Source organism: Westerdykella ornata (assembly GCF_010094085.1).
Source record: "Westerdykella ornata strain CBS 379.55 unplaced genomic scaffold EI97scaffold_12, whole genome shotgun sequence".
In the NCBI taxonomy this organism is placed as follows: domain Eukaryota; kingdom Fungi; phylum Ascomycota; class Dothideomycetes; order Pleosporales; family Sporormiaceae; genus Westerdykella; species Westerdykella ornata.
In genome coordinates this window covers 89,971-111,431 of record NW_022986862.1, presented here as the reverse complement: position 1 = coordinate 111,431, position 21,461 = coordinate 89,971, and the positions used below count along the sequence as shown (strand labels likewise).

General features: G+C 53.9%; 7 protein-coding genes across 7 annotated transcripts; 3 read left to right on the top strand and 4 right to left on the bottom strand.

The window, feature by feature from the left end:
• The first annotated feature begins 655 nt into the window (after nt 1-655).
• Nucleotides 656-3,051, top strand: EI97DRAFT_433758 (alpha/beta-hydrolase). The gene is made up of 5 exons (XM_033798456.1): nt 656-1,657; nt 1,719-2,034; nt 2,097-2,184; nt 2,238-2,309; nt 2,434-3,051. The coding sequence occupies exons 1-5, from the start codon at nt 1,093-1,095 to the stop codon at nt 2,743-2,745; spliced, it is 1,353 nt and encodes a 450-aa protein (XP_033653351.1). The 5' UTR covers nt 656-1,092; the 3' UTR covers nt 2,746-3,051.
• A 418-nt stretch (nt 3,052-3,469) lies between these two features.
• EI97DRAFT_442809 (uncharacterized protein) lies at nt 3,470-6,592 on the bottom strand (the record flags this gene model as incomplete). Its single annotated transcript, XM_033799778.1, has 7 exons — nt 3,470-3,883; nt 3,938-4,925; nt 4,974-5,149; nt 5,199-5,695; nt 5,777-6,156; nt 6,211-6,338; nt 6,401-6,592. The coding sequence occupies 7 exons, from the start codon at nt 6,590-6,592 to the stop codon at nt 3,470-3,472; spliced, it is 2,775 nt and encodes a 924-aa protein (XP_033653350.1).
• Nucleotides 6,593-7,787: 1,195 nt separating this feature from the next.
• EI97DRAFT_378455 (alpha/beta-hydrolase) lies at nt 7,788-9,638 on the top strand (the record flags this gene model as incomplete). The annotated part of the gene is made up of 3 exons (XM_033795662.1): nt 7,788-7,964; nt 8,367-8,624; nt 9,072-9,638. 3 exons carry the CDS (start codon nt 7,788-7,790, stop codon nt 9,636-9,638), a joined length of 1,002 nt encoding a protein of 333 aa, XP_033653349.1.
• A 523-nt stretch (nt 9,639-10,161) lies between these two features.
• Nucleotides 10,162-13,324, bottom strand: EI97DRAFT_458823 (uncharacterized protein; the record flags this gene model as incomplete). Its single annotated transcript, XM_033800944.1, has 9 exons — nt 10,162-10,706; nt 10,763-10,840; nt 10,894-10,928; nt 11,002-11,073; nt 11,627-12,039; nt 12,094-12,365; nt 12,415-12,840; nt 12,893-13,225; nt 13,276-13,324. The coding sequence occupies 9 exons, from the start codon at nt 13,322-13,324 to the stop codon at nt 10,162-10,164; spliced, it is 2,223 nt and encodes a 740-aa protein (XP_033653348.1).
• Nucleotides 13,325-15,711: 2,387 nt separating this feature from the next.
• On the bottom strand, nt 15,712-18,212 carry EI97DRAFT_433751 (uncharacterized protein). The gene has a single exon (XM_033798455.1). The coding sequence runs from the start codon at nt 17,946-17,948 to the stop codon at nt 15,990-15,992; it is 1,959 nt and encodes a 652-aa protein (XP_033653347.1). The 5' UTR covers nt 17,949-18,212; the 3' UTR covers nt 15,712-15,989.
• Nucleotides 18,213-18,329: 117 nt separating this feature from the next.
• EI97DRAFT_433750 (uncharacterized protein) lies at nt 18,330-20,091 on the bottom strand. Its single transcript, XM_033798454.1, has 2 exons — nt 19,587-20,091; nt 18,330-19,481 (listed from the first exon to the last, which is right to left on the bottom strand). Exons 1-2 carry the CDS (start codon nt 19,616-19,618, stop codon nt 18,395-18,397), a joined length of 1,119 nt encoding a protein of 372 aa, XP_033653346.1. The 5' UTR covers nt 19,619-20,091; the 3' UTR covers nt 18,330-18,394.
• Nucleotides 19,875-20,939, top strand: EI97DRAFT_433749 (uncharacterized protein). The gene is made up of 2 exons (XM_033798453.1): nt 19,875-20,120; nt 20,175-20,939. The coding sequence occupies exons 1-2, from the start codon at nt 19,890-19,892 to the stop codon at nt 20,817-20,819; spliced, it is 876 nt and encodes a 291-aa protein (XP_033653345.1). The 5' UTR covers nt 19,875-19,889; the 3' UTR covers nt 20,820-20,939.
• Nucleotides 20,940-21,461: the final 522 nt, after the last annotated feature.

The window sequence follows — 21,461 nt, the reverse complement described above, 5'->3', positions numbered from 1 at the left end:
CGCTAGACGGACTTAAGAATCATTGACTTTGGACCCCGATGCTGCACGGGTGTAGCTGAACAGGTCACTAGCATTGGATGTATAAGTCGGTCTGAGCGGTTTCCGTCCCGGAAGCAATCACTACTAACGGAGATGGAAGCTTAGGAGGATGTCGTGTATTGAAGTATGGCCCAAGTTTGGAGAAGGCTTTCCTCAGAACAAGGAATATAGGGGACTTCTAAAGCAACGTGTAGCAATTACCATCCAGATCGAGGTAGCTGCCTGGTCACGATCTATGGGTTTTGACTGTGGAAGTTGAACTTGTTACTCGAGAGATGAATGGTCGCTCTGGCCCGAGATTAATACATGCATATATGCATGCTGTGCTAGCATTCTGTTTCTTGAGGGCTGTAGTAACCGCCCAGGCCTGAAGATGAAGTTGATTACCGTGAGTACGTTTATCAAAATGTAGATGTAGAAATCCGCCACGCTGTAGAGAGAAAGCGACGAAGAATTCCATGCATTTACAAGTGTCAGTTGTGTGCATTCATCGTTCGTTTCGCCGCTTCGGATGGTAGGTGGTTTCGTAGCTATAGGAACGGTGCATATCTGAGCACGGACGACTTTGGGAAAGATGCTGCACTTCGTTTTCAAGTTGGCTTCCTCTTTTTACATCCTCGATACTCTACAATACAAAATTCGCATCCCCCCAATGTTCTGAGAACTTATCCATCTGTCCTATCACCGGAGAATGTGTATCTCAAGGCCAAGTCCTACTCAACCAATAGGCCCACGCGTGCACCCGTTTTGCGGGGTAAGCTCCAGGCTTCCCCGCGTGAGGTCATCGCTGTGTCTGCTAAGGAGCTTGGACGCATGCCATATGAGGAGAGATGCCTTATAAGATTCACCGTCCGCGAGGATGTCAACTTGACAAGACTTTTGTTGAGGATTGCTCTGAATTTTATCCTCCTGCAGCTCCGATCTTATAATACTCCTTTTACACGAGCTTTACAGAGGTAGTAGTGAACTGATTACTAGCTGCGGAGCAATTCACCAGCAACACAAGCAATCAGACAACATTGAGCCAAGTCCTCATCTAACAGCACAGCAATCATGGGTAATTCCTCCTGGAACGACCTCCCCTCCGCCCTAGGCGACAGTTTCTCCAAATTCACCTCCCTCCTCTCCTCCGACCCCCAACTCAAAGCCTTCGTCACCACCGACACCATCAACAAGCCCGTGACCTTTGCCTACAAGTCTTCCGGCTCCGACAACAGCCTGCTCATAACCGTCACCAACGGGTCTGCAAAGGCGAGCACGGGCTCAGCCAAAGATGCCTTGTTCACTCTCTCGGCGCCGCCAGAGCACTGGGAGAAATACTTCCAAAAGGTACCCGTCGCCCCGTATCAGAGCTACTGGGGCATGGTAGGTTTGAATCTGAAGAAGGAGGGTGCGGAGATTCAGGGCGACCAGACGGCTATGGCGCAGTGGTCGCACGTCTGGCGGAGGGTGTTGGAGCTGGCGCACGATGCGCACTGCGGGCCGATGGAGGAAGCCGAGGACGAACCGGAGCAGAAGGAGGATCATATTACCGGGAGGTATGTCTATCTGGAGACGTCAGTCTGGGGACGCGTCAAGGTCTTCTACGAATGGGCTGGAAATGGGAAACAGCAGATTGGTAAGACGACATAAATGGCCTCTCTCAACACCGAGCCATCATCCTGATGACACACTTCTAGTCTTCCTGCACAATGGTGGCGCCGACTCTAGGCAATTCCACGGCCTCATGTCCGGCGACCGCCAACTCCGCCAAAAGCTCACCATGTACGCCTTTGACATGCCCGGCCATGGCCGTAGCTTTCCCCCACAGAAAGTGCCCGCCGGCGCCTACACCAACACCGAGGACGGCTATGTGCAAATCATCGGCGCCTTTGTGAAGGCCCTAGGTCTCCGCAGGCCAATCATCTGCGGAGCGGGTATGGCGGGACAAGCATGTTTGGCGGTGGCCATCCGGAATCGCGAGGTCCAGTCTGGAGGTGTGATTCCGCTTCAAGGGTAGGTAATTCGACACATGCGTGTTATGAGATGCATGGTGCTCAAGAACTGACTGGGAACAGCTCTGGATATATCAGCATGGAGAGGCCGTCGTATGAGCGCTCGCCGTACGTCAATCAGGCACTGTTTAACCCAGAGTGGATGTACAGTGTAGGACCCCTTTGACTACATCTACTGCTTCGGTCCAACGCTCATCTGTGTAGATGATATCTCCGACCACCCCCTACGCCAACAAGCAACTCCTCTGGCACCTCTACAGCGGCCAAGCCTACGGTGTAAGTCCCTCTCCGCCCTCCATATCCGCAAACAACTCCACCACCAACCACCCCACTGCCTCAACCCAACTCAGTTCCCACCCCCACGGCAAGCAAACCCAGTACAACTGCTAACACCCCCCAGATCCTGCACGGCGACCTCGCCTTCTCCAACGCCACCTTCGACGCGCGCCCCCGCCTCGCCTCCATCGACACGACCAACTGCCCCGTTTACATGCTCACAGGCTCGTACGACTACGCCACGACGCCCTCCGAGGCCCAAGCCACGGCCGACAAGATCCCCGGGGCCAAGCACAAGGTCATGGAGGGGTTGGGCCATTTCCCCATGACGGAGAGGCCCGGAGCTTTCAAGGGGTATTTGATGGAGGCTGTGGAGTTTATCCAGGCGGTGAGGAGGGAGGGGTTGGGGAATTTGAGGTTGGAGAGGGAGGAGTAGGGTCGATGGAAAGCCGGTGGGGGCGAGTGAGTGAATGAGTGGGTGATGTAGTTGATGGTGTAGTACGGGACAATCTGGCTGTGTGCTTTGTGCTGTGTTGGGGTGTAGTGGCAATTTGTACTAGGTATTGAAGGTTGGACAAACTTGGTGTGGGTGGGGACTGACTGGCTGGCCGGACGGTTTTCATGAACACTATCCCTCTAGTTCAAAGGAGTTTATGGGTTTTGTAAGTAGTTTGATTCGTAACACCATAAAATTCCAGGCATCTTGTAGTTCCGACCTACCTAGATACCACCATCTCTATTCAAACCAGAGGTAACGAACGCCATTCAAAAACTCAGCAAAAAAGAGAGATAAAAGTCTCGTACATCGTACATGCGGTCTACCACCCAAGCTATACCGTATAATCTCGGCCAAAGAAATGGATACGCAAAAGAAGAGTCGTAACTTCGTAACATCGATGGGAGATAAGCGGCCTCCGCTCCGCCATACACAGCAACACTACCACGTCGGGTATTATCATACATACAGTGTCGCCCCGACAAAAGACATAGAGGAGAGACATCCCAACTTCGAACCCCCAGGTGTCCCAATACTCTTTTCAACGCCATAGACTGCAACGCCAAAAGTGCATCGAAAGTCGCCAAAACATGAAACATATACATAAACATGGCGGCTGCCGGTAAGCCGAATCACCAACCAGTCAACAACACACAGCCCACCACTACCCTCGATGTCCCCCCATCCCACTCAGATTCATCCCACTCGTCCCGTGCGCCGTACTCTGCGAGAAATCCGGCAACACGCCGTTCATACTGATCCCATCATCGTACCCTGTAAAACCCGCCATATCTGCCCAATCCCACTCAAGCGTCATGGGCATGCGCCACAGATCTTGCCCAACGTTGGCGCCGTTTCCAAACCCAACGGCTTGCTGCTGGGGGTCGTACGTACCGCCCATGGTGGTGAGACCGGAAGTCATGCCGTTTAGCGAGGCCATGTCCGCGGGTGCGGAGGAAGTGAGCGGGATGCCGCCGTGTTGTTGGAGTATTTGTGCTGCCATCGAGGGGGAGCCGAATTGGGCGAGGTGGGTATTGGAAAGAGAGGCGTGGGTGAAATCGGGGGAGAAGGGGAAGGGCTGGCGAGCACAGTTAGCAAAGAATACGCAACAGAACGAGCGGATTAGACCTACCTCATTGAAGCCATGGAAATCAGGGTTGAACGCATCCGCATTCGGTATCGGCGCCGGGGTATTCGTCGCATTCGTGGTATTCTGAGGCGGACTCTGCGCAGCTCGATACGCCGGCGTGAGGATCTCGTTGGCCGTCGCCTCGATCTCCGCATCCTGCTCGCTATCCCCTTGCCTCCTCTTCCTTCTCGACGCGTGCTCCTGGTCCGCCTTGTCCAGCACTACCTTGGCTATGCGCTCGAATTCCGCACACACGCTTAGCATGCGCTTGACGCTGCCGTTGCGCTCATCGCCGCTCAACATGCTGAGGAAGTTGACCACCAGATTCATGAGCTTGAGGTCGGAGCGAGACCGCGTGTCTTGCGGGTTTTGAAGGATGTTGGCGAACAGAGTGACGAGCGCTGTGACGGGGAAGTAGATGACCATCCATACGCACGATGAGTCGCCTTTGGGGATATACTTCAGGAGGTGGATGGAAGCGCGAGCAGCCTGGACGCACAGTTGCGCCGACATGAAGACACGCGGGTTCAAGGGACGGGCGTTAAGACCTTGGATCGCAAAGTTGGATAACCGGCTCGTCCAGTATCCGTGGTGCACGCTCATCCGGTGAATCGTCGTCAGGCAGTTGTAGTAGGCAAAATGCAGGGATACGACATGAAGAATGAGAGGCGTGTGCGAGGCCTTGATTTCGTGTTCAGGTCGGAAGTCGCGTGGGATGTTGTCTTTCCATGCTTCAAGCTCTTTGTCCAATTCACCTATCGTGTTGAGCAGCTCTCCGTCGGATTGCTTTGATGCCTTAACCGAATATAGCTGCTTATATACTTTACTCTCGATGATGGCGAAGGTACACATGAGCCGGAAGAGGTTCACTTTACCCTTTCCATCTGCGAGGGGGATGTTCCCTATGTTGTCTGGGGGATCTTCGCTAGGCAGCTCCACATTCATGTCGTCGTCGTCTTGCACAGGAGGACGACCTGACCGGAGGCATATGCTAGAGCAGGTGAGTTGAGGCGGGCAAAACGGGAGATGCGAGACTCACTCCTTGTCGAGTATGTAAGCGATCCAGAAGACGCGCTTCCGTTGCTCCACCTCGGAAGCATTGAGATTGAAGCCAGAGCCCTTTTTGTGCAGACCGATGCTATGCGATAACCGCAATGCAGCCGCTACGAAGAAGTAGGTCGATTGTGGATTTGGGGTGCCAAGCAAGAATAGTGCCTCTCTTGTCAGTGATGGTGGTTCGCACTCTCAGGGGCGAAATACTCACAATGCCAAGGAGCGCCTGCACGCTCAAAAGATCGGTGTTGCGCATGGTCAGCTCCACCTGCACGGCCATGGCGTTCTTGAGGTATTGATCGGCCTTCTCGTCCTCCTCTTGAGGCACCAGATTGCTCATAACACGTAACCGGTGAGCGAAAGCGAGGGCAATGTTTAGACTAGCCCACCACCCTGAGCCCTCATAAGGCTCGTTGGAGTAGTGCTTGTCTACCAGGTGCATGAAGGTAGGTTCGTGGAAAAGGGGGAACATGCAATTGAAATTCTCAAAGTAGTCCTTTAGTAAGGAGAGAGCTTCTGGCTTGGGGGGAAGGGGTCGGTAAACCCGTCGCTTGAAGAGGTCCTGGAAGACTTCTGGTTTCCACTGTATCCATTTGTTGTCGTCAATAGCTGCGGTTGAGATCATCTCTTGGAACGAGTTATCGCCTGTTTTCTCGTTGACCCACTGTATTCCCTTCGGTGAGAAGATGGAGAAACCAGATGAGGACCCTGAAAAACAAAACACGTCAGTTTTATGAAGCATGATCATAGCACCTGGAGATTGCTTGGAGCCCAAATGTCACTACTCACCGATATATCGCGTCTCGCCGTAGTTGTTTGTGACTAAGGAGCACATCATGTCCGCCAATGTATCCTCGTCCTTATCATCCTTTGGCGGTTGTGACTGCTCTCTCGATGCTGTTCCGCTGCGGGGGCTAGGCAACGCGGGTTGCACTGGGGCGCCATGCTTCTGTGCTGGTTGTGCCGACGACGCTCTCCGATCGCCTGCCGTTGTCGCTGCTGGAGTACCACCTTCAGCTGCCTGTCTCTGAGTTGCCCTTTCTGCTAGTCTTCGCTCCAGAGTTGCCAGGTCCGTACTACCATCGTCGTCCTCTGGGAGCACGCCCGATAGGCGCATCAGCGATTCCATGCGGGCCAGGCGGTTCTCGAGACCCTCGATATACTTGGCCCTGCAAGGTGTCAACGAGATGTGCACCCGTTCGCACTTCTAGATCTATCCTCACCCTTTTGGTGGTTGCCGCTTCTTCTCTACTTGTGTGAAGATACATTCCGTCTTGTAGTTCTGGCAGTGGGTGCATGCCGGCATCTTCCCGTCGCACTTGATCTTCTTTTTGCGACACATGTCACATGCCTATTTTCTGTCAGCCTCTCCGTCCTCCAATTCTCCCGCTCCCCGATTCGCTGTGTGCATACCCTCGCAATGCGGCGCCTCTTGGGGTCGCCCTGATCATGCCCGTCGTCCATCTCGTCGTGAGCAAACAAGGGGCCCGGGGGAATAGTGGGAGGAATGGGCGAGCCGTTCGGATTCATGTTCCCAAAGATGCGTGGCGGTTGGTTCATGAGCGGCGGCGGAGGGTGATAGAAGGCGCCGCTGGACGTGTCCATGGCGGGTTGTTTGCCGTGATGTTCGACTCGCAGATGGATACTCGTTCACTGGGTCAAGATATTCGCTCTCCGTACTGTACGTTCACGGTAGCGGTTTGTGGGAGTCAATAATGAGGGCTGAGACTCTTTGCGGGGCGTCTTTCACGGTTGTTCAAGGGCAGGCAGGGACAACCTGAAACGCGTGCCGAGTGCTCGATTCAGTCGACGACAGGGGCCGGGGATGTGATTGCGTCGCAAAAGGCACAGGTGAAGCTGTGACGATTACCAATTGAGGCGAATTTCGCTGGGGATAGCAGAGGAGAGGGAGAGGGCTTGTCTCAGGCACGGAAAAGGCACGAAGAGACAGGCGTTTTGTTCGTCCGGCGAGTCGTCCGCAGGCGAGCGGGGAACGAGTACTATGATTCGAGCTGGCTCGCAATCCTAGAGAAAATCCGACAAGCTTGCAATTGTACTGTAAGCATTAAGTGACTAGCGTCTCGGGGAGGGTGTATCAGAAGGGATGTGTGGCTTGACCGTTGTGAATCGGATGGGTGATTTCACGTTAAGTGGTGGTGCTTGCCTCTCTCCCGACCGAGGCTCACCACCATCAAGGACAATAAAAGGCGATTGCAGTTCAGTCCCCTTCACAGTAGACACACAATACTACGCCTCCGCACCAACGCCAACTATCTATAATCGCCCGCTTGGGGACTTCCTCGCCCCGTTAAGCGCTCTACTACACGGTACAGTCCGTTGGGACCCTCGAAATAGTACGTCCGTTCCCCCGTCTTCCCCCCCCCCCAGCATCACGCCACCCTCTTTTAGCAGCGCACCGTTGGGAACCGCGTCATCTCTGGTGTGGCCAAGGGTTGGATAAGCAGTGCTGAGCCACACGCCCAATATCCCGTGCCGCATTGACTGAACCACATGCAGCACTCCTGGCTAACATAGCCTCACTCGGCCACAGTCGCAGCCCTTGACCAGCATAGTAGTCTACCGCCTCCTCCCACGTCCGACTGAACAACCCCCTGTACTTCAAATCCAATTGGCTATACTCTAGTTACGCTACGAGGGCACGGTGTCTACTGTGTAAGGCTCGTTATACCTGGAGGGAGGCGCAGAAAGGGCCAACCGGAAGGTCAATAACCCCTACGCGCACGGTCGTGTTCAGTCGGACGTGAAAAGAGGCAGTAGTTATCCAACCAACCAGTCAGGTATGGCCGACCAGAGGCCCCCCATGACACCAGACGAGCTGGTCAACCACCCGGAGTACGACCATCTCATATGGGACCTGAAGCCCACCAAGAAGGGCCGGCTGCCCGTAGCAAAAGATAGAGGCGGACCCTTTAACATTGCATACGAAATGCACGGCCACGGGCCCCGACATCTCGTGGTATGTACATACAGCTATTTCTTTGTTGGTCCTACCTATGTATATTTTCCCTTCCTGCACTCTATTCCATATTTAGTCGGAAGATGCAACCAACCCTCTCGTCCAAATAAAGACAACAAGCCAAGCAAGCAACATGTCGATTTGTCATTTTTCCCTTATTCCCATCTACCTTCCACCAATTGCCTTTTGTTGTTGGCCTGATTGTTTCGTTTCCAACTTGCATTGCCGTCTCGTCTCATCCCATTCCCCTTGTCTCACATCCACTCTCCCACCCCTCAGCATGATTGGGACAGTTGCATTTCCCCCCTACTTCCCAGGACCCGCTGAAGAATACAGCAGTACCGTCTGCCACGGGACCCTCTACAACAACGTCCGCTACTACGATTCCTGACAAAGATGTAGTGGATCATGGGCCTCGGCGGCGCAAAATACGCCTGGCAGCGCCAAACCAAAGACCTCGCCCACACCAAGGCCGACGTCTACTCGTCGCTCATCCTGGACAACCGCGGCATTGGCGAGTCAGACAAACCGCTCCGGAGATACTCGACGTCCGAGATGGCCAAGGATGTCATCGAAGTGCTGGATGCGCTGGGGTGGACGGGCAAGCGCCAGCTCAATCTCATTGGCATTAGTATGGGCGGTATGATTGCTCAGGAGATGGTACGTTTTCTTTCATGCTTCTTGCTCTCTTGTCCGTTATGCTTCTCAGTCCTTCGAGAAGACGGTATGTCTCGGATGGTGTAGCTTCCGGGCAAACATGATGCCACTTTGGTGCAGAATGCCAAGACACATTCACTGCCTTGGCGAGCCCAGCTGGCGTCCTGTAATTTGGACCTGTCCCCCGTATACCCTCAAGAGACCCTAATGCTGGTGTTGGTATACGTTGGTATACATACCGCATACTAGGAGCGCTTGCAGTACCATCTTCCCATTAGCCGAATTCCAAATCACGTTCCCCCTTGTCTACCAACTTCGGCATATCCAAAGCTATATGCCGCGGAAACTAACCAAGAAATTCTATAGGCCATGCTCATCCCCGACCGCATCTCCACCCTCGCCCTCATCTCCACCGCCTCGCACCTCTTCAACACCTCGGGCTTCCTCGAGAACCTCATCAACCGCGCCAACCTCTTCCTCCCCAAACCCCTGACCACGCAGCTCGAAAACATCAAGCACAACCTCTACACCGACGACTGGCTGACCAGGCCCGACGATTTGGAGTACGTCGTCCAGCCGTTCCCGACCAACGGCGATCGCTTCGCCGCAAACGAGGTCTGGAAGCGGCAGCACCCCGAGTGGTTTAACAAGAAGACTTTCCTGTGCCAGGCAGTGGCTGCGGGATGGCATAACAAGTCGCCCGCCCAGCTCCAGGAGATTGCCAAAAATGTGGGGAAGCGGCGCATCATGGTCGTGCACGGGACCAAGGACCGCATGATCAGCTTCCCGCACGGCGTGGTGCTCTGGCGGGGTTTGGAGAAGGGCGAGGGCAGGACGGGCAGGGAGTATGTGGGAATGGAGGTCGAGGAGGATGTTTGGGTCGAGGGCGAGGTGGAGAAGAGGTTCATCGAAGGGCAGGGCCATGTGGTGCCGATTGAGATGAGGAACGAGTTTAACGCGTGGGTCGAAGCGTTGGTGGAAAGGGGAGTGGGTTTGAATCAGAGGGAGGGAGTGTGAAGTGTATGCTCACGACTCCATAAGGGACCGGAGTCTGCGTTGCGATGAATAATAGCGTCAAGGGATGAGAAGAAGAGCGGGAGTCCGTGGTTGGGAAGCTACATGGTGGTCAGTCGCCTAGCACACGCGGACACAACGTTTAGTCCCTCTGGGTGTTACTGCGGACGCTGCTACAGACGTCGGTCAATAAACACTAGCCGCAATTGAATCATTCTATTAACCACAGTCCGAGTCGGAATTTCCGCTCAGACGTGCCGAGAAGGTTGAGCAGTAGATCAGAGGACGAACCAGATACATGCAAGTCTCCGCGTCCCCACACCCACCATCACCCTCCTCTCTTCCGTCATTGGTATGTCATGGGCTCTGTATCCCCTCCTACCGCCATTGCTTCCCCGTTATCTCATATCAGACGACTTCGTCAATCATGGTGTAAAAAAGACCCCGCGTATACTCAGCCTGCGCTTGCGACTTCGACCTGCTTAATGCTAAGGTCTGTAACCGTGCTCACCGCAACTTCATTCTCCTAGAATGTCTCCTCCTCCTGCTCGCCCTCGGCTGGGATCTCGAAACCTTCCTCCGTGGAGTAAAGGATCGTTTGTATCTGTTTTAGCAGGCTATCCTCCTGCTTCTCAAGCTCGGGATCGGCGTCCATGGCACCTTGGATTAGCAACTCGATATCTCGCAGTTTGCTGAAGTAGAAGTCCCGCTCGCGTTCTAATCCTGCGACTGTCTCCTTGAGGACATTGTTCTCCTCCCTTAGCGCGGCAGAAGCGGCGCCACCGGCAGCGCCACCAGCTCCAAGAGGTGTTCGGGTGCGTGGTGCGGCGGAGGTGTTAGCAGCCGGCGCTCTCCTTGCGGCGCTGGCGGCGGGCCGAGTGGACGCAGGTGGACCGCCTGTTATGCCTCCTTGTCCTTTCCTGCGCTCAACTGGATCATAATCGTGGCCAGGGAAGTATTGGTCCCAATATCTCTTCGTCCACTGAAGGAACTCGAGATTGTCCTGCATCTTGCATTTCACTAGTTGCTCAACTGGGATAGGGCGGTCGATGTTGTGCCTTGTGAACACATCTATTGGACACGTTAGCCGGCTGTGGGAGCATCGGCGTTGGCAAGATTGCACATACTCTGCAGGATCTTGAAGTTTTGTAGATATGCATACTCGGTGTTGGCGTTAAACTTAACCCGCGACATGGGCACATCGTCTGTGGCGCATCAGCCTGATGTTGCGTAGAAGTAAACGTCCGAAATTACTTACAGAAGATGCTGTCATAGACCTGGCACAGCGCCGCTCTGGTTGTTTACACTTAGCTCATCGGCCCGATAACATGCTGCTAGTAAAGGGGTCAAGTAAGAGGAAGCCTACCCTGTGCCACACTGCTCAACTTTGGTGATGTTGAGCTGCAACAGGTTATTGAGCCAGGCTATGAGTTCTTGTCTAGGGCATAAATGTCAGTGGAGGATTCGGTACGTAGGGCGGCTTGAATTGGGACTGAGTCCATGGCTAGCCATAGCCTGAACTGCGTATTCCGTACCTGGATTCTCCCATTGTAGAACGCTATGCTTCGCGCAACTGGCAGGAGATGAGAACTGGAACCGCTCCTAGAAATAATGCAAGCCCGCCGTGAATATGAAGGCTCCTCGGTGACGTCGTGGGGAGAGACAAGCGCCGCGAAGTGAGAGAGAATAGATTGCGCCGTGTTTTGTTGATGGCAACAGGCAGGCGGCGACGGAGAAACGAGGAAACGAGCCAGTGCACCCCGCCATCCTTGGCATTCGAGATTATGACTAAGCTGGCGGGGGAAAAAGCACGTGCAGTGAGCATTCACACCCCGGGCCTGCACCCACCATACACAGCACCTCAGGCACTATTATCGCTCCGGAATCGTTCGTCTACAAGGTGCATGGTCTCATTGGTTTTTGAATATCAATACGTTCGCTCATCGCATAGGAAACACCCTCAATCTATCCTCCTCTGTTCGGAGCACTACTTGGGTGCGTAGTGTCCATTCTCCGGTTGCCCCTGAAGATCGCGCAACGCCGTGTCTGAAGTCCGAGAGTCATCCGTATACTTAGGCGGTTCCGCTCTGCCGCGAGTCTTCCTCCTCCTCTCTCCTAGAATGGATGCAGCCATCCAGACAACCCAGATGATGCCGGCAACCACTGCATACGCTATCATTCCGCCCTTGGAGCTCATTCCATTCTCGTCCGCCAGTTTGAGTCCCAAACCTCCATTGATGATACCCAGGGTGATTGCTGCTCGGCCAATCCAGAGATGGGCGTGGGACCAGAGAGTCCGGCCTCCAGTCTTTTTGAAGAACACGTGGTGCAAGTAGCCGAGCATCGGCATGAAGAACAAGAGTGCAAACAGCACGATACCGATTATAGGATGAGAATTGTCCAACTTCAACACCGTCAGCTCAAATCCATAGGCAGGGGAGACGCCATCGTGACTCACCAGATTCATCCGTCTCGCAATGTATATACCCAGGCCGAATGCAGCGCTGTAGACAATGTAGGCAAACACTTGCCATGCACCATGGACCCAGAGAAGCCCAGGGAAAGAAGCAAGGCGAATGGCGATAGCTCCAGCTGGAAAGAGAATCACAAATGCCAATGCTGCCAGCGTGCCGTGAGCAATCAACATGTTCCTCATCTTTGTTCGCTCCGCACTCAAGCCGACCGGTAGAAGGCTGGGTCCTTCATCACAGTAGGGGAGGTCTTGTCGCCCTGGGTTAGGGAGTCAGCAAAAGATTGAACAATTGATTCAGACACTTACTAGACTTCCCTCCATTCCATGGAGCCCCCGTGGGAGCACCACTGGGCCACCCTCCAAAGCGCGTCGGCTGTCCGCCCAATCCACCGCGGTTGCCGTCACCATCACCGTCATCGCCCCCTGTCTCCTCCCCCGTCGAAGTCGATGCTGAGGGAGAGCCCTTTGTGGATACAGGGCGTGGGATGCAAGTTGGTGTACCGGCACCCTCGTTTCCGGGCTTTGTCGTCGAAGTTTCCAAGAGAGGATTGACGCTATTCCCTCCTTTGGCATCGGCATAATTCCATTGGAACGGTCCGTAGTTGTTATGCTGCTGTATCGGCGCGTTCTTGTCGTTCGAGTTCTTGGGGCCTCCGGATGTTTGAGCAGCATATATCCAGTTCCCTTGTCCAGCCTTGAAATCGGCGCCTGAGAAGCTGGCGCAATTCGAACCTATGCAATTGTCAGTTGAGCGTTATCGTATGACATCCGATTGCCACCATACACTTGACATTGGCAATCATTTTCCCATCGGATACACCCGACCCTTCGAGCAAGGTGGCCTGAGCATTACTATTGAATGTCGGCATGGTGTAGGCCCTCGCAGTCCGCGGCGACAGTGTCACATTTTTTCCTCCTGCGGCAGTATACACAATAAACATATTCGATCCGACCATGCCTTTCCCCTGGCCGAGAGCTACGTAATCATAGCTGCTGGGAGCCGATATCCGGAAGAAGATGTCGCCGTTTCCCGACGAGGCCGTGTTGGCCGGTATGTTCAAACTGAAGCAAACCTGACCCTGGCATATGGTCGAGAGCTGGGCTGTTGCACGGGTGGCTAGAAGCTGGTCAGCGTAATAGAAGGGCCAATGTTCGAGGAGGACTAACTCAGAGCAATCAGGCTCGAAGCAATGAGAGATGTCTTGGGCGCCCTCATGTCGGAACAGGTCTAAGTGACACCTTGCAACGCACAGAAGTGCGGAGGGGGGAGGAGATAAGTCGCAACCCTGTGGTGAAGTAATACAAAAGCAGAATAACTTTTGATAAACTGATTAAACAAAGTTCCGAGCGCAGGTCGGGAATCCCTCCGGATGTTTAAATGTTTAGCCGAGCGGAGCTGAGGTAGGAGGCTTATAAATATTCGTATCAACGCGGAAGGAGAGGTAGGTTCAGCAGTGTCATCAGCAGCTACCAGTACCACAGTAAGACGTTCGCCTTCCCTGCCTGTATTCCACGACAACAGTCTCGGGCGACCAATGAGTCTGCGGCTGTTCAAGAGCGTCCTGCAGGAGAAGTGGAAGACCCGGGAAGCGTCGTTTGACTACCCGTGTTTCGACCTTCCTTTGAAGCTCTAATTGCCGCATTCGGCCCTTGGTTGGGGATCCGGGGCTGAGGTCGACAAGGTAAACCAAGACGAGCGCGGAACGGCGCTGAGGAGTACGCGTCCTTGCTTATGAAAGCTTGCAGTTACGCTCGTCGGGAGCGGGAGGCGTGCGCCTTATCGATACGTAGAAGGGAGAGAATGGTGGAGTTTTCAGCCCCCTGACGTGGTGGAGGCTGAGCACTGGCATGTGGAGGACAAAGACGCCCAGCGAATCAGAAAGGCGCAAATAATCACAGGAAGCTCACAGAATAGTGAATGATGTTTTATTTTGGTCGCAGGGGCGTCGAGATGAAACGATTCCCTGATCGACCGCAGGGGGCGACAATGTTCCGATCGACTTTAATCTGACTTCGTCTTGAGCACGCATTTGACGACATGAACGTATCTCCGGGTTTCCACAAACCGTTCGGCTGGTATCTCAGAACTTCGGAGTACAGACACCGACAAAATAACCTACTTGGTCTATCCATGCCTCCTTGGGATATCTGGTGCTCGGGAATGCACAGAACTCAGGTACCACTTCGTACGCTCGCCGGACTTCGAGGCCACCGTCGGAATCTTACTTGCCATTCAAGGCGGGCGCACTCCGCCACCCGCACATTTTTCCGAACTCCTCATGTATCTACGGAGTAATCAGCTCGCACAAGCATTCCCAGGGCGAAGTCCGAACATTGAGAATGCTGACTGCCCTGGCGTGGACACTGCTGCAGGACTCTGCCTTCGGCGGCCAAGGTGACCACGTCTTGTCCAAGAGCTGCGCGCATACTCCGTACAGCACCGGTGGTATAGAGTATAGATAAGTCTTGTACATGGCGGGATGGCTATCGACTGCCTTCCACAGTACCTAGTACTTAGAGAGCGGCTACGAATTCTGCTTGGCTGCGTCGGATGTGCCTGCTTCCGTGCGGAACGGAGTGCATGCGAAGGAAACGCCCAGAGAGGCTGAGCAGACCCGCATCCTCGAACATGCACGCCCCGACGAAGAGGGCACAAGCTGGCTGTCGTCATCCGTTATCGCACAACATTGGGACTACGAAGTACATGTGCCTCCTCAATAACCGTGGAAGACAGCTCCTGGGTTCTCTTTCTGACTTTGCACCCGATTCGATATCACCACCAGACGACTCCTCGTTTCATTTCCGCATGTAAACATTCCTCGCTTCCTCTCTTTCCATCGGAATGTATCCTCTCCCCTTTCCAGCTCCTTCTTCGATTTTTCTAGACATTATGTTATTAATATGTTCTTCACGGAACCCATACCTTGACATGATCAAGGTTGTTCTCACAGATCAATGTCCGTCCTCAATCTCACATCCTTCTCCTTCTCTATTTCTATGGAGAGCATACATCCTTCACGACACTGCAATTCTTGCTTCAGCGGTCCCGCTTCATTCTAAATGTGTTGCGAGAGCCTGTACCCTACAACGCTTCGAACGAGTGCTATGACTGCTATGCCGGTTACCACCGTTACGACGCCTTGAATAGGCGGGAACCGACGTCAACACGGTGCCTGCCCCATACAACATGGTAGCCAATTTCCGATAGCAACATCCGAACGACCGATTGGAAGCTAGTATGTTTTTTTCTCTTTCCGAGCAGGTTCTTTGATCGGCAATCGTTTTCTATTTACTCCTAGTCCAACCTCGTTCTCAAATCTCGTCTTGAGCGACTTCAGTTACTGTCACTGCATTCTCTCCGATTTACTCAGAGTGCTGTCTCGCCTCACGGTATAAATGCGTTCGTGGCGTAGAAACAACGTCGTTATCTAACCAGGCGCCCGATAATACCTCACAGCACTACACCTCACAACACTACACTATCATGACCAGGTCAATCCGAGCCACGTGACCGATAGACTCAGCCCTGAGGTCACCATTGCTTAAGAGCAAAATGTGTCACAATGTACCGAGTCGTCCTTATCCCTTTTCAAAAGGTTAATACTTATATTAAACACTTAAAAAGTGATATCCAACATATCTCTCCGATTGCACACATCTAGACACTCTGTTCGCTTTCAACAAGTAATCCAATAGTAGACCATCGCAATGCTCCAGGAACCTCTACAAACACTATGACACTGTAGACCTCGACGAAAACTAAGTGGATCAAACACATTGACGGAAACAGAGTGCCTCGGAAATGGATGAAGCTTGCCATGGTTTGTCTTCGGCACCGCTCGTCACTACGTTTCCTACTCTGCTTTCCTGATATTGGCAGCTCAATTGACCGGAAGCTCTTCTTGCTTTGGTTCTTGATTGTCTACAGCTGGAGTTTCTCCTTGTGCGGCGGGCGGAACCTCGGGTGCGGTCTCAGCGGATCCAGTCTTCTCCGAATGTTCCTTGACATCTGCATTGGTAGGGGGTTTCTCTACCTTGGCCACCTTGGATTGCTCATCTTTGCCGCTTGTTGCACCCTCTTTGGTTGTGGTGGCGTGTTCAGCAACCTTGTTCTTGGTCTTCGCAGCAAGCCCTGGTTGGCCGGTCTTGGGCTTTACGGGGACCTTGACGGAGGCGTTCCTGCGAGGTGGAGAGGCTGCCTTGTCGTGCACCTTGCTCGCGCTGGCGGCGGTCGGTCGCATCATTCTCGCCAGAAAGCTGTCGTCGGCGCCGCCAATAGTCGAGGTGCGGGACTCTGGGCGCTTTGCAGTTGATGGGGCTAGTGAGGAACGCGCAGCTGGTTTATTGGGGGGTGTTGCAGTTTTTGTGGTTGTAGGGCGAGAAACAGTGGAAGCTTTTGCAGCGATCTTCGTAGTAGCGTCAGTGCCGTGCTTTGCGGCGGACGCTGCCGTAGGTGCGGTCAAGTGGGCTGGCAGACGGACAGGTCGGGTTGGAGACTTCGGTCTTGGTTTCTTGAAACCACCCGGCGAGGTGGCAGCGCCGGTTTTAGCGGCGGAGGCGGCAGGGTCAGTGGAAGCGGTTTTCGAAGCAGGCTTCTTGGTTTCTACAACAGGTGCTTTGGCCTTGGCGGCAGCGCTAGCAGTTGTTGATGCCGTGGATTTTAGTGAGGATTGGCTGGTCTTGGAGACGGGCGCCTTGTCTGATGACTTCTGCACCGTGGCTTTCGGCTGCTCCTTAGCAGGGGTTGCAGTCTTCGCGGTTGGCTTGTTGTTGGAAGATGGTTTAGGTGTAGTCGGTGTTTTGGGCAGTTTGGCCACACCGGGAGATTTGGGCAGCGGAGTCTTCGATGCGGATGGCTTACTCGTGGACGCTTTTACTACGGATATCGGAGCGGGTTTGCCAGTAGTAGTGGGACCAGGGGCTCCAGTTCCATTCGATTTGGGCTTAGCAGGACTTCGTGCAGCAGGTTCTGGAGCACTTGGTGCGGTTCCAGCAGCATCGTTCGAAGATAAGGTGTCTGTCGGAGGCTGAAGTGCCGCTCCTCCTGTTATTGTGGCCTTATCTTCGGGGTCTGCAGGCTTCAACTTCCCCTCCTCCTGTGCCCCAGTCACAATCTTGTCGGGGTTGTCTGGGGGGAGCTCATTGACTGAAAGCGCCGCAAGCTTGTCCTCGACGACTTCAGTTGTCCTATCCGGTGATGACTTGTTCTGGGCGGGAGAGTCCTCCTGAGCGATTTCCTGAACGTTCCCCTGCACGCTCTCCTCGACCTTCTTCTCGACCTTCTTCTCGAGCTTCTCCTCGACCTTCTCCTCGACCTTCTCCTCGGGCGTCTCCTCGGGCTTCGCCTGGACCGCACCTTCCGGCTCTGGGAAGTCGGATCCCTTCATTATACTCCCTAGATTGGGCATGGCTTTCTCTGGCGCTTTGATGGACGGTGATGCAGGGGACGCTTCTCGTGACTCGATGGCTTGCTCAGGAACGGCGTGCTCAACCGCCGTGACACTTTCTCGAGCGTCCTTCTCTTGACTAACCACCTTCTTCAACTCCTGTACCCCCTCGTCGCCCAGATCCTTGCTTATGCTAGAGGTTCCCCCGCGCTGGGAGTTAGCGCTGCTGAGCCCGTCAACTGTGGCTTTGGCTGTTCCCAAAGTTTGCGGAAAGGAAGCACTCGGTTCGACGGAGACGAAGGAAGCCTTGACCTTGGACGTAGGACGAGTTGTGTCGGCGTTGATTCTGCGTGATGGAGAGCGACCGCGGGGTTCAGGAGACGAAGCAGCGCTCTGGCTCTCAAACATAGCCCGCAGGTTCCGGACTCCGCTGTTTGCACGATTTTCTGTCATGACTGCGACGCCGATCCAGATACGTCAGTGAATGCAGGATTGACGCGTGGTGATGTGGAGTGGTGTGGTGATAGGGCAGTTGTGGTTGGATGCAACGTGCGAGTTGTTCGTCGAAATTATGGCGGGAATAGCTGAAACGCGTTTCGGGTAGGGCACACGTGTTTACAAGCAGGGACAATACAGGGTTTCAGGGTGAAAAGGGCTGTTTGCGACTCACAATGAGGGGGAGCTCAGAGCATTGCAGGCCTTCGCAAAGGAGCACGGCGAAAGAGCGGAGAAGCTGTCCCCTGGCAACAGAGCACCGGACAACAACAATCGATGCATGCCAAGGCTGGGCGGGAAGGATTGCATCGATCACGTGCACGCAAAACAGTGCCACGACCAGAGATATTCTACTGGCGACGTGCTCGATGATGATGCTAACGGCTGATCTATCCGGATTGCTCTCAAGTCAACCTACCCCACTCTGCCCTCAAATCAATATGCCCATCCGCAAGGCGTACCTTTCCCTGATCCCACTCTCTCCCTTCCCCTTTCGCGGCCCATCGTACGTCCTCCTCCGTCTTCTCACCCCCTTTTTCCCACCGACGAATCTGCTCATCTGTGAATCCTGCAGCTCTTAACCGCTCCGCGCCTTGCTGCTTCCACTTCTGGCGGTCTTTCAAGGCTTCTAAAGCATCCCCCCATTCGTCTTCCACGTCAGACTGCAAGTGCACATCGGTGGTCGGGTCATAAGTCGAGGAGAAGCGAGCATCCATGGCCATGGACTTCGCCTTATGGGCCCCTCGGCCGCGAGAGCGTACAGGTTCGTCTGGAGGAGGAGGCAGGGGGCCAACAATGGATTCAAGCGGGTCCGAGTCGCTGTAAGTTTGAGAAGGCATACGCGTCCTTTTGTCTGCCTGGTCTCTATCTTCTCGTCTCGAATCTTTGTCACGATGTCTTGAGCTGGGTCTGTGTCGGTGCCTCGAGAGATTGTGCCGTTTCCTGGGACGGGGTGAAACCGACCGTGACGTTGACCTTGAAGATGACGGATGACGTTTCCTAGCTCGCCGATCATCTTCCCTATACCGTGTATGATGCTTAGGACTGTCTTCTGTATCTCTATGTCGCCGTTTGCGGTCTCTATCATGTGATGCTCCTTTGCAGTAGCTCTGCGTGTCCCTTTCGTCATCACTCTGCGCGTGTCTATCGTGATGCCTCCGTGATCGCTTTTCCTCGTGCGTATCTGCTCTCTTATGCTCCTTCCTCGCCTTGCGCTTCCTACGGTCGCTGTGGTCGTCCCTCTCACCATCGGAATCGTCCTGCCGATGTGACCGGGTACTTTTGCTTCGCGCAATCTTCCACTCTGCCGAGCCAGGGGGTGTTAGCCTACCCTTTTCTCTTCTGCTTTCTCTTTCTCTTTTACCAAGCTCCTTTAAGCGCGCGCGCGATTCCTCCGCCTCCTTGGCTAGCAGAGCAGTGTTGTGGCTATCCGTCTCCCGAATGATGTGGCGAAGGAATCGCATGTTAGGTTTCGGGGCTCTCGACCGATCCCTTGAATGAAGTCAGAATCAAGAGCACTGCGGTCAGAGGTTGAGTGGAGCGCTTCATTCTTTCGAAGGGGTTTGAGTACAAGATCCGAGAGAATCAATGACATACCTTTGAGGGAGGAAGGCGCTGAGGCCGACCATTTCGTACTTTTTTGCTGACTTCCGCGCATCCTCTTTCAGTAAGTTGGCGACATACTCGTCATCCTCGAATTTATTGGCCGTCATAGCGGAGAGGGGGACTCTGTACAGTCGACATCTGGATGGCGGAGTGACTCGTCACGATGTGCAGCTCGCCGCGGAGGGCTCCAGTGGATCTGATGCTAACCTGCAAAAAGTAAGCCTCGGCTCCGGCTCCACTCAGCCCTGCGCTTGGCGGCCAAAACAAACACCCCCCGCAAGTCGTTCCAAATTCATGATGAACAAGGTGAGGACAATGGATTCGAAAGTAGAGCTTTCGCCCACGGCGGCGTTGCAAAAGCTCAACCGGTCAGAACAGCTCAAGATCCTTGCTTTAGCGGAGACTTTGTCACCCAAAGAGTTGCCAAAGCCAGACCAAAAGCGCAACTCTGCAGTGTCCGATGATAGTGAGCAGAATGCAGACACGCATCCTTCGGCACTAGAAGCGGATTTGGTGCACTATAAGGTTTGTGAGACGTATTAGGGATTGTTTATGAACAATCACTAACCTACCCAACAGGAACTCTTCAGCAAGCTGCGCTTCAGTTATGTCGAACAGGTCACGAAGGAGAAGTTTCTCCGCAGTGTCACAGACAATCCGCCTCACTTTGTTGAAGCTGCCGAAAATGAAACGAAGGAAAAGGAAATTCTTGCTCTGAAAGCCAGCTTGAAGGAGAGGAAACGCGAAATTGCTGAGCTGCTGAAACAATTGGAAGAGAATGGGAGAGCTCTTGCACAGCGCTATGAAGGTATACAGCTACGCACAACGCAGCTTGAAACGCTACCGAGCGAGATAGAGAACCTGGAGGCTGCAATCGAGAAGCTGAAGCAGGATCAGACCCCTTCGCCTGATAACCCTGAATTGGCGCTGCCGCTTGCCGAGACGACACAATTGCTACAGGCGCGAGAGGCGGAAGTCGCGGCATTGGATGCGCAGATTGCGAAGCTTCAATCGGCGCTACCGAACAGATCGCGTGAGCTCGAGAAATTGGAACGCGAACTGAAGCCTCTGGAGACGCAAAAGCAGGGGACGGTGGCAGCTGCAAAGGAAGCCAGACGCCGTCGGGACGAGGGCGGAGGTATTGGCGACAAACTCGAAGAGCGCGGAAGGTGGTTGAGAGCATCTGAGCAAGCATTAAAGGAGATGCTAGAGGTGGAGGATTGAATTTGTCTATATTCCATACCTACGTCTGTTATGGCGTTCTGGGGAAAGGTTCGGATTATGATACCACGGTTTCCAAGGGTTTGGTTGTACACAGTAGCAAAGAGTGAGTTTCCTGGCTCCCGTATCCGCCCCTACCCTAGTCTACATTTGATTCAGTAAGGCGGTGGATCTCTTCTTTTCCATCTCCAGCTGGGGGTACTGTGGCGGTGCAAACGCCACAGTCTTTATCGATTGTGGTTGCCCCGTCAGGCGGATAAACACAGGTCCAACACCTGAGCAAGCTGGGAATGTTGCACGTCCCGCACCCAACTCCAGCTCGCAGGTCACCCATCTCAACCTCTTCTCTCGTGTTCACCAATGCGCACGTATTTCCTTTTACATCTCTCACCGCACGAGACATCCCGTTCCGCTTACGAAGGAGATTGAGGTTGTTTTCGTCACGCTGTGCGCCCCACTGGGGGGCTTCGATCACTGCCAACTCATTAGAGCCTGAACAGCGGCGCCGCCTCATCTTCGTTACACCTCCCACGACGTCACGACTCCGATTCCCCTCCTTTGTATGACATTTAGCATTACTATTCTGCGATACCCAAGCGCCTGCGAGCCACCCTTTCAGTCCATCTCAACAGCGCTGCTCCTTCC

What these genes read in the sequence shown, in the direction of transcription:
- EI97DRAFT_433758 (XM_033798456.1), top strand. Translation starts at nt 1,093, where the DNA reads ATGGGTAATTCCTCCTGGAACGACCTCCCCTCCGCCCTAGGCGACAGT. An exon ending in AAATGGGAAACAGCAGATTG is followed by an intron (nt 1,658 to 1,718) that starts GTAAGACGACAT and finishes ACACACTTCTAG; the next exon opens with TCTTCCTGCACAATGGTGGC. An exon ending in ACAGCGGCCAAGCCTACGGT is followed by an intron (nt 2,310 to 2,433) that starts GTAAGTCCCTCT and finishes AACACCCCCCAG; the next exon opens with ATCCTGCACGGCGACCTCGC.
- EI97DRAFT_433751 (XM_033798455.1), bottom strand. Translation starts at nt 17,948, where the DNA reads ATGACAGAAAATCGTGCAAACAGCGGAGTCCGGAACCTGCGGGCTATG.
- EI97DRAFT_433750 (XM_033798454.1), bottom strand. Translation starts at nt 19,618, where the DNA reads ATGGTCGGCCTCAGCGCCTTCCTCCCTCAAAG. An exon ending in AGCGCCTTCCTCCCTCAAAG is followed by an intron (nt 19,482 to 19,586) that starts GTATGTCATTGA and finishes ACTTCATTCAAG; the next exon opens with GGATCGGTCGAGAGCCCCGA.
- EI97DRAFT_433749 (XM_033798453.1), top strand. Translation starts at nt 19,890, where the DNA reads ATGATGAACAAGGTGAGGACAATGGATTCGAAAGTAGAGCTTTCGCCC. An exon ending in CGGATTTGGTGCACTATAAG is followed by an intron (nt 20,121 to 20,174) that starts GTTTGTGAGACG and finishes CCTACCCAACAG; the next exon opens with GAACTCTTCAGCAAGCTGCG.